This window comes from Trachurus japonicus, chromosome 21 (assembly GCF_045865225.1).
Source record: "Trachurus japonicus isolate A0001 chromosome 21, Traja_1.0".
Taxonomy (NCBI): domain Eukaryota; kingdom Metazoa; phylum Chordata; class Actinopteri; order Carangiformes; family Carangidae; genus Trachurus; species Trachurus japonicus.
This window is the reverse complement of record NC_140927.1, coordinates 25782282-25797826: the sequence shown is the minus strand read 5'-3', so window position 1 is coordinate 25797826 and position 15545 is coordinate 25782282. Positions and strand designations below refer to the sequence as shown.

At 38.5% G+C, this 15545-nt stretch overlaps 1 protein-coding gene across 1 annotated transcript; it reads right to left on the bottom strand.

Annotated features, from left to right (window-relative positions):
- Positions 1–346: 346 nt before the first annotated feature.
- Positions 347–13929, bottom strand: il1rl2 (interleukin 1 receptor-like 2). Its single transcript, XM_085764707.1, has 11 exons — positions 13692–13929; positions 8206–8416; positions 7620–7788; positions 6560–6722; positions 6189–6251; positions 5451–5577; positions 5128–5267; positions 3708–3851; positions 2474–2638; positions 1764–1967; positions 347–773 (listed from the first exon to the last, which is right to left on the bottom strand). Exons 1-11 carry the CDS (start codon positions 13765–13767, stop codon positions 580–582), a joined length of 1656 nt encoding a protein of 551 aa, XP_085620833.1. The 5' UTR covers positions 13768–13929; the 3' UTR covers positions 347–579.
- Between the last annotated feature and the right edge of the window lie 1616 nt (positions 13930–15545).

The window sequence follows — 15545 nt, the reverse complement described above, 5'->3', positions numbered from 1 at the left end:
ACAATCAAGTTAAATCAATGAAGGCAGACGTCACTGTCTGGAAACACTGAAGACAGTCTGCAGTAAAATGCTATGAGTGCACTGAGGATCTATGTTCTTCAGCACCATAAACTCCATCATTTTCTGACCATTATCTATTTGAAAACAAGGCTTGAGCTGCTCTCGAGAGGTTTTCTTCCTTTCTCTGAACTGTTTTGTTGTTGTTATAAGAAAGTATAGATGAGAAGATACAAGGAAAAGAAAAGAAGGAAACGGAAAAGAAATACTACAATCAAATTGTAATAGCTTAAGTGATCGAACCATGATGAACCTAAATTATGCAAAAAAACAAACAAGTAAATGATACTGGACATTTGTTTTGCATTGCGGCGAAATAAATGTTTCCTGTTTTGTACCCAGAAGAAGAAATCCATTTGATGTAGATCCAGCCAGATTGGACCCATTGTAAGCCAATAGTTCTTTCTTTGCAAGATCATTCACGTCACACCATTAATGAATGGCAGAGATGTTCCAGGTTGCCATCTGGCCTGAAGGTGTTGGATCCCTTCTCAATGTGAGAATAAATTAAAGTTTTTCGTCTTAGACAATAGTCTGGACTCTTCCTGCAGGCACTGATGGCATGTAGTACCGCAGATTCTTCCAAAAGTTTCTGTTTGAGTCCAACTTGATGAGTTTGTGGGTTCCAGGAGAAGACCTTTTCCACTTCAGAGCCCCTTGTTTCTTTTTGATGTAGTAAAGAGACGCTGGCAATTGGCTGTAATCCACTGGGCCCCCTGGTCAGAATTGAAGAGAATATTTACAATATGCTCAAATGAACACATCAAATTGTATTACCGTAAAATGAACCCTTACTGCAAGCCCTTGCAGTTGTTTTGCCACTCTTATATCTGTATGTTATTTAGAGCCACTGTTCACAGGCAGTTATTTTAGCTTAGCCTAATATTAAGACTGGAAACAGAGGGAAGCACCTAACTGGACTCTTTATTACCACTGGACGTTACTGGTCACAGTGAAGGAACAGTTCAATAGCCCTAAATAAAGTAGTGGCATGTTTCTGGTACCAATAAAAGCAACTTGGTATTACCAAATACTAAATACCACAGCAGTCAGACTTAATAGAAGTACGGTACTATCTAAGTAATCCAAGGAGGCACCTGTCCTTGTATCCTTATTTTGTTTTCTATTCACTCTGGGGTATGTAGTGCAGAGTATAGTTACTGCATGTCCAGAATAAGAAAAGATGCTCCAAATGTTTTGTCTCTTTTTGTCATGCCATGGGTGTTCACATTTATTCGCAATAATTGTGAAAGTCCCGGTATGATGTTGAGTCCGTTTCCAGTAACCAAGATCTGGCCAAGGACCAGATTGGAGGTAGATCAAAGTGTTTTCAGTCTAACTGAGTCCTTTTGGGTCTCAGGTCCTTGTTAAATATGGAAGTGTATTCAAGTGGACTCACTTTCAGTCTCATCAGAATCAGAATCAGCACAAATGTGTTTTTAAAGTTGATTCTTGCAGCTCTTAGTAACCAGAGCTGAAAATGTTTTTTGTGTTCTTTCTAATTGGTCTGTTAAGATCAACCTTGGGCCCCGTGAAGTTTGTGATGTTGTCAATGCACCATCCATAGCTACATCTACAGACTAGTTTGCTAAGTTGAGGAGCTTTTTGCATCCAAAAGGACTTTTTGCATCTATAGAAGGTAACATGTTAATTTCTGGGCCAGAGGAGGGCTGCTCCTCAAACCTTCAACCAAACACAGTCCTCACCAATTTCAACCAGAATCACTCTGGGCTCGTTCTGGGTCAAAGCGTCGTAGATGCCAACTTTCTGTTCATAATACATGTGGTTGTGTTCGTCGTGTAAAGGTGAAGTTTCCACTTCTTTGCCATCAGATAAGCTTGGCTCTTGTGACAGGATGATTATAAGTCTGCGGCACTGGTGCAGTGTAGCAGAAATGACGTCATGCACAGCTGTAAAAGATCAAACACAGGAAGCGGAGCAAGTTGAACATGTTATCACTGCAAACTGAAACCTACCTTGATGCAGCAGTTGTACTCAGCAAATGTAGAAAAACAGGACAAAATAGAAGAAAGAAGAAAAGCAGACGGATAACTTCTGACAAATACCTGCTGAAATGTCCCCACAATTTATCGTTCTTTATGACTGTACATTTTGTTAAAAAGCAGATGATTTAATCTCAGTAACATATGCACAGAAGAGAGCTAGCTCTATTTCCTATGGCAACCAGTAAAGATAACACATTACACAAGGTACGCTAAAGAGTTTCCTTTATTTCTAGAGGCACTGTGGAGCAATATGGGTCTCTGTTGTGCGTGTCTGAGAAAGCACATGAGGATGCAATAATATACCTTGTCAACACACAATTAGACCATTGTGGGAAAGGTTAAAAGGAAACAAATAAAAGTGTTTCCACATAAAGTCTTAAATATGAACCAGGTGAGCGTCTCATCCTCACCTTCTCCAGGGCAGTCGTCCCGTCCTCTAATGAACAGGGAGTAGCCATGTTTTTTCTCCAGCACCTCAGGCAGCAGCTGCAGAGCAAAGCTTGCCGTCTCAGCTGAACTCAGGGTGTCATGATGGAGAAAGCTCACATAGGCATCGTAAAGCTTCCCATCTGGAGCTGTGGAGAAGACAACAATATCTCTGTAAAGCTTCAGATAGCACATTCACAGTCACTCTGTAATGCTGGTGTGGGTATTTGTAAAATCGGAAATTGGAAAAAATCAGAAGTGGAAAATAATTACTCATATAGTTATAGTCATAGCAGTAGGTTCATTACCCGCTAATTTTAGCTCTATTTTTAGCAGTAGGTTCATTACCTTCATTAACCGCTATTTTTAGAACGGCTGAGCTGCTCAGAGCTACGCTACGGAGGCTCATGGGATTTCTTGGTTTCCCTCATCAAACTCATCAAATACGCAATCCAACAACTCCAAATGCGCATCAGCGGTTTTGCATGAATTTACCTCGAAAACAACTCTGTCTCTTAACGCTCCGTTATTATCTCTTAGCCTGGTGAATGTACAGGTCACAACTTGTCCACCAGAGCGTTTTGGAGTTGTTGGATTGTGTATTTGATGAGTTTGATGAGGGAAACCAAGAAATCCCATAATGAGCCTCCGTAGCGTAGCTCTGAGCAGCTCACGGCTCTGCTCCGCCGTTCTAAAAATAGCTTGCACTGACAATTAAAGGTAACAAACCTACTGCTATGACTATAGGGATTATGGCAATGGGCCAATTCGCCAAAATGTTGAGCTATCCCTTTAAATGATACACGATACAAGTAAAAACATATCCATACATTTTGAAAATATATTTCGTACATTGTAGATTTAGTTTATGAGTTGTTTGTCTTAGAATACATTGTTAACAGTTGTTGTATACAGAGTGGAATTGGTACACATTTTAATGTAGAAAAGATGACGCGATAGAGACAAAAGTTAACTGTGGTGTTGCTTTACAACACTAGAGAAAACTCTTGGCATGTAAAAGACATTTGATCCTAAATTACATCAATATTTCTAAACAACTGTTTATGCCAAAACTAGCTACTGTATGTAGCAATAGGAAAATGCTCATATAAGTATGGAACAAAATTTGACAGACTTTTGATAAGAGATAACTAGATTAGTTGAAAACCTTCAATCAGCAATCAAGCATAAAGTGTGTTCTTGGTGGTATCCACTGACCTTGTTTGGAAAGAATTCTCAACAGTCTCCTGTACGCCAAAACCACATCTACTTTAAAGCAGAGGGAGGCTGCAGCCAGAGCCAGAGTGGCCAAGGAGGCAGCAAGGCAGAGAGCAACACTGGTGTAGAGAGCACTGTGGTCAGCTGCAGAAAGAGACACGTTACCAGTCATTTAAAAGCCTGGTTTGACAATGTTCAAGCTGTAAACAAGTAATACTGGAAGATTTTCAGGAATAATTCATCATGTATCTTTCCAAGCAGCTAATGGTACCACATTTCAAACATGAATGGAATTCGTCATTTGGCTTTACTGCTACAAACATTTTAGGTTCAGTGTTGTTCGGATTTGTTTATTTTTGGCTATTTTGTGCTATAGCCTTTAGAGGTTATTTCATGTCAAATAGAAACAATAGAAAAAAGTTACAGAGCACTGTCAGTAACAGGCTCGCCGGATCAATACCATACATTATTTGACATATCCTTTGGGATATTCCACATTTAACAGCCATAAGCATTGATTGGTTCCACTTCCTTGGGTAATGGAAACTCCCTGCAAGAGCTCTCTAGAAAAACGATAACTTCATTAACTTGGCTGCACTATAAAAGGAAGGCATATCCCTAGAGCTGTTGCTACAGTAGGAAAGTTGTAGCATCAGGATTTTCCCTTAACTGGAACAGTGCGAGACGCCCAGATCAGTATCTTGGACACCAAAAATATATTTGAATTCTGAAGACTCTTCTTTTTTTTTTTCTTTAATGGAAACAGGCAATAGCATACACAATGTACACACTGACAATACACTAACCAAAACAGACAAACAGAAAACAAAGGACAGAACAAACCTCACGACATAATAAAATAGGACCAAAACAGGACAGAAAAGTAAAAAAAAAAAAACTACAACAAAAAGGGATGTAAAACTACTAAAATTAAATTAACAGTAACTACTTAATATACATTTACTCAAACGTAAGTTTTTCACATTTTTTGTTATGCATTTCCACGTTATCTTGATTTGTTGCGATAATTTTCATGTTCAAAAATGAACGAATTTCAAAGATGTTTTTGTTTGGGTCTTAAAGGCCCCATGGCATGAAAAATTTGATTTTGGTTATTTTTTTGTGCTTGGGGACGTCTCTGGGCCGCGTATATACTGCCCCATGCATCAAACTGGTCATAAACGGAGAAACGCACACCGCCCATTTGTAGGAACTGTCTCTATATCAATATTTTCCCCAAAAGAATGATAAATACAATCTGCAGGCATTTTGCATCCAGTACTCCCAACAAAATATTTAGTGGTGTAAATTCAAAATTAATCTTTTTGGGTCTTAGCCACTTTTCAATATCTCTTCTTGCATCACTTCAAAACAGTGTTATATATACTGTAGAGAGAAGAGAGGGGAGAAAAGAAAATACCTTCTCGAAGGATCACCGAGCCAAAGTTCTCTCCATCGGGGTTGCACACGTTGCAGTTAAAGGAGACATTCAGGAACTGACGTCGAACATGAGGGATAGACAGAATGGACAGACCGAAGACCTTTCCACTTTGACTGTAACTAAATGGAACACAACCAGTCAATCAATCAATCAATCAATTAACCAGGATACAATCTACAACTGCTACATGAAAAATGCCCTTAGAAAATCTATTTATGAATAAAACTGACACAACTTAGCTTGTTTTGATCACAGCCCAACCATGTACAGTATAGGCTGAAAAACAAAAAACAGAGACTCACTATGAAGAGGACTCATTCAATTCCTCGTAGTCGTCAGCAAATTCTTTGCCAACAATCCAGTACATGGAAGTCTCATCATTCATGCTGGTGCCAATGTAGGCTACACACCGCAGCTCGAGTTTCATACCTGGTAATTGGTGACATTAAAAAACAAACAAAAAACACGTCACTCTACACAATGAAATTGTAACTTTCAAATGAAAAAAACTCTTTAACATCTTACTATCTAACTTGTTTGATGCACCTCACTTTCTTACCTTTGGCGTTTCTGAATTAGATTGTGTAAAATTCCCAATGAAGAATGGTATTTGGTGCATACATGTATTACGCAAATGACTGGAATGCGTTCTTTGGAAGAACAGTTACCGGGGAGACTGGTGTCATTATTTGGTTTCACAAATCCTCCCCTGCTGAAAACTGATAAGTGGTGATTCTTTCAGGCTTGTGGTATAAATATTCCAGAGGTGAAAACAGGAGAGAAGTTCTTCTTCCTTCAACCTGTGCTACTTCTGCAGCCAACTTTTCCTCAAAATTTTGAAAATACTGATATGTTGTACACGTTAGTATAAAACTCACTGGCCCAATTGACAACCGGTTCTTTTCTCATTTACTTTTTTAATAGAGACCAAATCACGAGTAAACGTTCGCAAAAGATGACATTTTATGAGATTATTTATCTCACAGACGTAGATTGTGTCACTATTACTTGATTTTAATTTGTGACAAAGTGTTACTTGCCTACTTCAACGGTCATCACTTCCTTTAGAGGGTACATCAGGATGGGTGGTTGAGGAGGTTTTTCTGTAAGGATTAAAGAAATATTTAGTGTAACAGAAAATAATACAGCACTATATAATACAGGGGAAGAAAAGTCAAAAAATAAAAGGAAAAGCCAAATGTAAGCTGAAGATAAACTCTGTGTGGAAGTCCCTGCAGCTGGAGGAGACCCATGTGTAATTTGAGAGGCTTTCACAAACCACAGTTTTCCTGTGTCTGTCCGCAACTTCTTCAAGAAATAATACTGAGAGCTTTTATAGTCGTAAAGTAATTATCCATCTGAATGCAATTAAAGTGATTAAAATGATGGCACGCTTGACTGACTAACTTACCAATGTCAATAGTCATCTGAAAGCTGCGTGCAGCAGTGTAACTGTTGCCATCCAAGCTAATGTGGACCAGACAGGTGTACTTTCCAGCATCCTTCTCTGAGACATTCAGCAGTCTCATAAAGCCGCCCTCGCTCACAGAGATGGGTGTCACAGGACGGCCGTCCTACAAACAGACACACAGGCTGTAGTGATTTCTAACAGTGAACAAACAAGCTTCAACTTTGTTTTGTTGAGCACTTTTCAAAAAAACTGTAAGTTACAAACCGACTCATTCAAGCCCATAAAGTTTAGCTGACAAAAAAATGAAGCAAATGACTTCAAATTGAATCCAGAAGCCAGTGCGGTTGTTTTTTTGTTTTTTTTTTAGGAATTTAGACAATCCAAATAAAACCAAATGAGAAACTGAATTAGAATCAGGAATATTTTGCATTTTGCACTGTCAATATTTAATAAAAATAAATGAATAATAAAAGAAAATATGTTTTTTGTATAGGGACAATACATAACACGGTTGCAATAATCGTTAATGTTGTTAACAAATAAACTGATGAATGGTTTGTTCAATTTTCACTTAATGTAAATCTCAGCACACTTTCTACTTTGTACAGAAGGGGGCAGTGTTGCATGCAGCCAGAATACACACAACATTGTATAGAAATAACAAAAGAAATAGTTCTATCAACCAGAAATAAGCAATAGATCTAGGCTACGCCCCTGGTTAGAAATCACATACTCTCTCCTGATTTACCCACTGCTCTCTAATCTAATATAAACATGGCAGATTTCCAACACACAACCAGATACATGCAAGGTTGGATGTCAAGGTGTGTTGGACTGCTTTATGACATCACAAAGTTACAGAAATCCTGACAACTTAATTCAGGCTCTATTTCTGAATAGAGCCTGTGTGTTTCTATGTGTGGAACAATAACCAGCATGTTTTCTTTGCACTCAAAACAAACTAAACCAGGGACTAGCCTACATGATGAAGACATACACTATAAGACACAAGGATGCATCATGAATAAACAGCACATGGATGTCATGGGGTTGTTTATACCTTCATCCATTGTATGTTCCTTGTGTTATTCAGTCTAAAGATCTCTGTCTGTTTGCAGGGAAGACCTCCACTGATTCCCTTTGTGTTGGATACGCTTTCAGATGGATCAGGATAATCTCCAGTGGACACCGACACCCTAAATGTTATGTTTGACGATCCAGACTCACCCCTAGACAGAAGGAAACCAACGGTGAGAAATATTGAGAAAAGGCAATCCTTAGTTCTGTGGAACAGGATCAGCAGACGTATAATACTATGAACTCATCTCCACAAGATTTAATGGTATTAAAGTGGCTCTACTTTCATATCACTCACCTCTCTTCCCCCCTACAATGACCTCATTACTCAATATGAAGGTTAAAGCAAAGGATCTTCTGAAGAAATCCTAAAGACCTGCGTAGGGCTTATGTGGAACAGCTATTACTCTGATGACCTGTTATAAACTGTTATGATAATGCTCACTCCCACAACCTGGGATGTACACTTAACTGTCTAGACTCATCTGAGGAATTCGAAGTTTAGAAAACTTTGAGTTTTCAGGATCTGATGCAGTCAAAAGTACAAAATTGTACAAGAGTTTCTATACCTTTTCTCACAGGTATAGCTTCCATTATGAGCAGTCTGTACAGGTAGAAACCACAGTAACCCATCCCTGACTTCCACTCCACTTGGCAGGGTTTGGTTGTGTGTTCCCTCTCTGCTCCAGGTCACATTGGTGTGAATGTCAGTGTCGAGGCACCTCAGCAGAAAGAGGTGGCCAACGCTCACATGGTAGGTATCTGTCCCCCCTCTGTGGCCTGGATGTGAAAGTGCAAGGGGAGATCAGTTATTTCTCATTCAGTATCAAAAATCAAACATTACGATGACAGTATACAGTATATCATGCACATCATTTTTGTAGAAAATACAGGCCATTCATTAATTGCCTTTTCCACTGATGTTATGCTCATCAGTATATTTCCAAAACTATCTGACAGATTTTTGTGAATGTGGTTTAGCATTAAACCAATGAAGAACTGATCAGTTTCTGATTGTGCAGCACAAAGGGAAGGTGTGCTCTCTATTCATATATAGCTGTTGCAATGTTTTGTCACGTCAAGAAAAAGTCAACAGTTGACAATATCCAATAGACTATCATACTAGTGCATGATATTTTCACAAACTGTCACTGTTCTGTCACATGCACAGTTATATAAATGCAGTGCACATTGCAAGTGATGATGATGATAAGAGGTGCAGATGCTCATTCACTTTTATGCAAAACAAAAGCCACAAAGGACAAAAACATAGGCAAAGGCAGGAAAAGCCAAAGTCTCATAATGACTGTACTGCAAAAGGAGATGTCAACATTGATTCATTGCCCTCACTCATAGACTGTAAAGCTGTGAAGTGAAATTACTGCTCAGTGACTCACTTTGAGCAGCTATAATCCAGTTTTCACTTTGTACAGTCACCCTGAAAAGCTTAGTTGATGCCCCATATGCTGAGAAGCTAGGTGTTTGAATAACAATGTGAGGTTTACAAGAAAGTAATAAAGAAAATAAATATTATAAAGCATGCTAATCTTTTAATTTTCTACCTTTTGGTTCATTACGAGCGCTTATTTACTCATTTCCGGTCAACTGTTGCAATGCTGCATTCAGGCAAGGTTAGCTTAGTAGGAAGAAAGAGGACCTCGTTGTTAAAGCAGAAGTAAGTGATATATTTGTGTTAATATAAGTCTTAAATAGTTATATCTTCCGACAGCAATCACTTACATAGAGTGTTTGGACTGAAACACGGGTCTGTCAGTCACTCTGCTCTGCTCTGAGCCGAGGAGAAAACATTTATCGTATCCTACAGTTTTTATCCAATGAGGAGAGAGAACGGCATGCAGGGCTGTGTGTGCAGCCAAGGGACGCCGTGAATGTGGCGACGTAGGGACGAGGACTGTTATGGTGCGTTCAAGGAAACTCGTATTTTTCCGACCTGTGAAGTCGTACCAGTTCGATCTGGTAGCCTACGAGTTCACCGGTCGGAAGTTACGAGTGGCCGTTATAGTGACTTTCACCGGTAAAACAGGTCGGAAAAACACGAGTGGGTTGCCTGGAACGCTACAAAGTCGTAAGTTGTGACTCGAAGCTGTAATTTACGATTTCAAAAGCCTGCCTGGAACGCAGCATTAGCGAAAACGACCGGACCACTTACTTCTGCTTTAATACCTCACTAAAACATTTAAAAAGAGGCAAAAAAAAAAAAATTATCTGCTTGAAATTTTCGAAGAAATTAGTTAAAGTAAAGATAACCTGTGTGACATAGCCTGTATCATATTATCTAAACTGTACAAGTAGCGTAAAAGTAGTTTTTCCCTCCCACTAGATATTCTTATTTAAGATCTCACCTGAACGCAGCATAGGGCAGATTGCAAATGGCGGGCAAATTAAACGACGAGTGAAACAGTGAAACTCAAGTGAGACAAACTCTAATAGTGGAAAGAAACCAGGACTGTACTTGGCAAACAGAAGGAAAGGAGAAAAGGGAGACGGACAACTTAAACGATAAAGTCGTAAAAGCAAGTAAACTTGACCTGTAGCTAGCTAGCTCCAGTGCTAGCAAACCGTTGCTTTGCTACTCTGCAACCATAGTAACTGCTCCTTTCCTTTTCCACATAAGGAGATGTCTACTAGAAGAAAACAGTCCCGAGAGTTAAAGATGGCGGCTCTCCATGTGGCTCCCCAACTAACAACACAAGGTAAGACAGCCAGGTAACTCTTTTATCAGCTGCTGAAATTGATTACAGGCGTGTTAGCTTGTTTGTGTAGTGTGTGTACTGTGGGTTGGGTGAACTTTGTGTCACTTTCTTTTGTATAAAATTACACAAATAGGACAGACGCCTCCAACTTTTACTGTACACTGAATATGAAAGAAATGTAGATGTGCCTTTTGTGATACCAGTGAGGAACAGGATGGGGAGGGTTGGCTAGTAGAAATTCACTCAAGTGAGCATTTATTTCATTGAGGATAATCTCATTACAGATCACATTGTCCTGACTGTATTGTTCTTTGATATCCTATTTTGATGTCTGTTATGATACTGTAAGATGCTTTTTGTCTGCCACTGTTTAGTATTGCAGCTCTTGTGTTATGCCTAATTTATAAGCCTGTAATAAAATTGAGTGATTGATGCTTATTTTTGAAAGGAGGCCAGGGGTGCTGGAGTCTACTGTATCTAGGTTGCCAATCGTTACAGGCCTGACACATTTAGGGCAGACCACAATTTACACTTATTCACACTAGTACATTGACTAATTCGTCACCTGATTGTTACAACTGTCCAGATAAATATACATAAAGAGGCTACATCATATCATAAAGTGATATGTTTTGTTGTAGCTGGGTGTACAGTATCTTTCATAAAGGCTATCATGATATCACAGGTGCTATTTGATTAGTCCTGTGCAGCGTAGTTTCCTGGATTGTCAAGTCCTGTCTGGTGGTTCTTCCAGCACGGAGGAAGAGCTTTGTTTGCCAGTTGCTCTCACAGACGTAAATCAATTATAGTGTTGGGACAGTTGAATGTTATCATGGCCATTGTGGTTTTGACACACTATCCAGTGATAACGTCTCTATCTGTGTGTTATCAGCTGATTGCACACGTTTATTGCTGTCACAAATTTATGGCCATGCTCTTCAGCTGGCTTGTCAAGAGAACTTTTACTTGTCCTTAATTTTCTGCCTCAAATTATGTGAAATTTTGCTGGAACAATGTTCCTCCTACAAAATTTTAAATTTACTTGATGAAAATTGAAGTTTTACAGGCCCATACTTTTCTTCTTACAGTATGTGTAATCAAGCAATCAATCACTTTGTTATGGGATGACATTTAAGTGGAGAGGAAACTAGATGTTTTTCATCTATTTTTTGACAGTTGAACTTATCAATGCAGTGGTTTTCTTTTGGTGACTCAGTGATGTATGAGGATCTCTGAATACGTCAGTAGAAGAGTTCTGAAAATGTTACGTGCTCCCGCCTTCTACATTTCATGTGGAAGAAATAAAGTAGAAAATGTGACTTTTTGCTCACAGAAAACTGATGCAAAATTTGACCAAACTGCATTTAGCTATCAGTTTTAGTTGTAAATGTATTTGACTTTTATTTTAGAACTTCAGCCTTTAGAGCTGTTGTGTATATTGTGTAACCTAGTCATTACTAATTTCCTTGAACACAGTGCTGACGCATTTCAGGTAAGGGACTTCCTGAAGACTCAACCATAAAAGTCTGAGAGTAAGTGTTTGCCATCTTTGACCTATTTTAATTAGAAAAAGGCAGCTTGAAAACACATTGGTAAATCATTTCATGTCACAACGCAGATGTAGTGCTTGTGGTCTGCTGCTCATAGCTTATCTATCAAGATATCGTTTGCACTGAGATTGAGCCACTATCTGTCTTTTCATAGTGTCATTTCATCATTGTCACTTCACTAACGGCAGATATCAGTTGTGAAGAGGAGCCATTTGTCTCAGCTCTTTGGCTTGTCTAGTTTAGCTGACGCTTTGTCAGAAACATGCTGCTCTGGGTGAGAGTGTGGGAAATGGGAGGTATAATTAACACATGCGCTGGCATGGAGAATGTCTGTGAGCTATGCTAAATCAACAAGATAACATAATTAGCTGTTATTTTATATTTTTATGCATTATTAAAATTTTTGCGGATTAACTTTCTTCTGTGCAAAAACTAGATCTGTATTTTAGTTCTAAATGTGTTTATGCAGTTCATAACTATATTTTCCCATGACCAATGAATGACCAAATGATTAAAATACAGAATTTTTCTGAAAATCAGCCAGGGGGCCAGCCTCAGGCACCAGCAGACAATCTATGCTCTAACTAGGTTAAGGGTCGCTTCCTGTATAACCAAATACTGGTATGTGGTATTGCTCGTGTGAGTCTCCTGCATGAGCTTTATAGAGGAGAACAGTTTATGTGCATTAGTATGCATTATCCTGGTTACTACCATGCAGCATGTAATTAGATTAGATTAGACTTGCTTATTTTAACTGTATTAGTGATATAAGATGCAGTATGTGCCCTGAGGCACTGACTCTTTTTCTTTTTTTTGTTGCACTCTTTCTCTTTATTTGTGCATCTATTCTAGATTGACCATCTTTATGATGATCTACCACTCACCATACAAATCAGAAATCAGCTAAAGGTTCACTAGAACCTTGTCAATTAAAGCCCCGACAGAGACGAGGTATTACTTAGTTTAGACCTTGATAACTCCAGGTACAATCAAGATTCAAGAAGATAGTTTATTGTCATTGTACACGTGTGTACAACAAAATTTAAGGTGCACAGTCGGGTACGGACTAAATATAAATAGAATAAATAAGTAAAACAATGTACATCACTCACACATCATTCAATCACTGATTCACACACATTCTAAAGCATCATGTACTCAGTACCAGAGTACCAATATACCCCGGGCAATACAGACACAGTACAGTAAGTACAGTAAGACAGTCGAAATTGCACATTCAAATATTGCACAACACAATAATATTGTTAACATTTGTATATTGGCCTAGGTGTCAGTTTCACAATAGACCCCAGGCAGTACTGTGGAAATTCAAGTTGTAACAGTCATGTCACAAACTGCTTTTCTTAATGTATTTTATAGGAAATGTGTAATACAAGCAGGTAGTATCAGCTGGGTGGGGAATTCCTTACAAGTAACCTCAAGCAGGCTTGTAAAGTGCTGGTTAAACAGGTTATAAACAGGAAATTCTACATAGAAGCTGCAACGAAGGCCCTGTGTGATACCATTCAGTAATATTGAACACATTTTACATAAATAAAGCAGATTTTTAGAAATTTAATATCTGAAAAGTACGAAATAGTTCATGTTTTTCAGCTTCACCTGATGTGTATATAACGCTGTCAGGGACAAAACTGAAACTGAAAATGCTTAAACTAGGAGTCAGCAACTCAGCAACCCTTCGGTGTTATAAAGTTCCTGTAAAGCAACCAGAGTCAGGTTGTCAGGAAATTAGAGGGTTTTCTTAGAAGAATTGTTTTGATCAGTACTCACTGTGCGCCACATAACATCTCAGAGACAACAATGCATTCAACAAGTAGATCCAGCCTGTCGCTGCCATTGTCCTCATCTGTGGGATTTAACAGGTCACATTTCATTAAAGTCCTTTCAGTCATGGCTCATATTCTCTCACCACGGCAACTTAACACTGCAATAATTAAGGCTTCTTGACACATTTCCTGACAGGTCTGACTCGAACAGACTCCATGGTATGGGGAAGTGGGAGAAACCCAGCTGACACAGAAGGCAGGGCTGAAACACTCCCAGTGTTGTCCTAGGAAGTTCCACTGATTGGGTGCTTACATGGAAACATTTAAATAAACTGGATCCACCTCTGTTGGGACTTTAATCTACCACATCTCTCTCTCACATCATCTTAATAACTGATTTAACTAATTTGGTCACTGATTACAGTACTATTATTCTAAATTGACATTAAAGCATCAATTTGATATTGTGGTTGCCAATATTATTAAATAATAATATTAAAATGGTTATATCCTGGAGTAAGTTCAATTCAAGATTCAAGATGATTGCACACGCTGATTGCACACGTTTATTGCTGTCACAAATTTATGGCCATGCTCTTCAGGACAGCTGGCTTGTCAAGAGAAATTTTACCTGCCCTTGATTTTCTGCCTCAAATTATGTGAATTTTTGCTGGGACAATGTTCCTCCTACAAAATTTCTAATTTGCTTGATGAAAATTGAGGTTTTACAGGCCCATACTTTTCTTCTTATGTGTCATCAAGCAATCAATCACTTTGTTATGGGATGACATTTATGGAGAGGAAACTAGATGTTTTTCGTCTATTTTTTTATTCTTTATTCTTGTCATAGTTAAACACTTACAACAAGCAGTGAAATGAAATCCTGACTACATCCCCCAGACTGTGCTGTCCCTCGAGTAAAATCTATGTTAAAAAAAAATTAAGTAAATATAAATAACAAATTTAAAATATAGACTAAGTTAGGAAAGAATTGAAGAATTTTTTCCTTACGAAGATAGTGTGGATATTAGGGCTGTCCCGATTACCATGTTTAGATAATCGATTATTCACGGACATAAAATCGTTCATAATCGAAGCTTTGACGGCCTGGGGGGGTGGGGTGGGGGTGGGGGGTTGGTGCGATCGTAATGTCACTTTCAAACAAATACAGGCAAAACCCTTCATTTATATGTCACTATAATGTGATTAATAATACTAACAAGGGGGTTTGCTTTACATTCTTTCTGGCTAAAACAATCTTTCCCCTAATGCGCACTAACCAAGTTTAGACAGGAAGGATATGTGCGTTTTGTTAGCGTTTTATTTGTTTTTTCTTTTTCTTTTGATAATATGCTGTCATATATCCCACCTAAGTTTTTTTTTACTCTAAAGTGGTACCCCACAAAACACTGTGAAGCCACTGAGAATCTCTGTTCACACACACGTCACAGAGACCCGCAGCCTCTATAATGAAACTACTTGAACAACAAAGAAAACATTGTGGGGTTTTATGAAATGAATTTTGAAACCTAACTGGGTTAGTAAATCCAGAGTGATGCAGCAAAGAGAACTTGATCTTATAAGAGATACACAGTTGGAAAAAGTCAAACTGAAACCAATACTAAACCTAATTTGATACAATATAGTTGTACAAAACTGTTAGAAACCTATGTAACTCACTGAGATTAACACATAGTACACAGTAATATTCCTATATTAATAATAATTTAATGATTTTAACTTACCGGACTGAGTGGCTGCTCCTCTTTACCTACACAAGAAACTGAAGAGCAGCTGGGTTTTCCTTCCTCCCCTCTTCACAGCGTTTTATACTGTTCCCCCAACCCCTGCACAGAAT

Excerpts from the sequence above, each read along its gene's own strand:
- il1rl2 (XM_085764707.1), bottom strand. The coding sequence starts at position 13,767 with ATGAGGACAATGGCAGCGACAGGCTGGATCTACTTGTTGAATGCATTG. Across the intron at positions 7,789-8,205 it reads AGCTATACCTGTGAGAAAAG|GGGTGAGTCTGGATCGTCAA; the intron begins GTATAGAAACTC and ends CCTTCTGTCTAG. Across the intron at positions 5,578-6,188 it reads AGTGATGACCGTTGAAGTAG|GTATGAAACTCGAGCTGCGG; the intron begins GCAAGTAACACT and ends ACCAATTACCAG.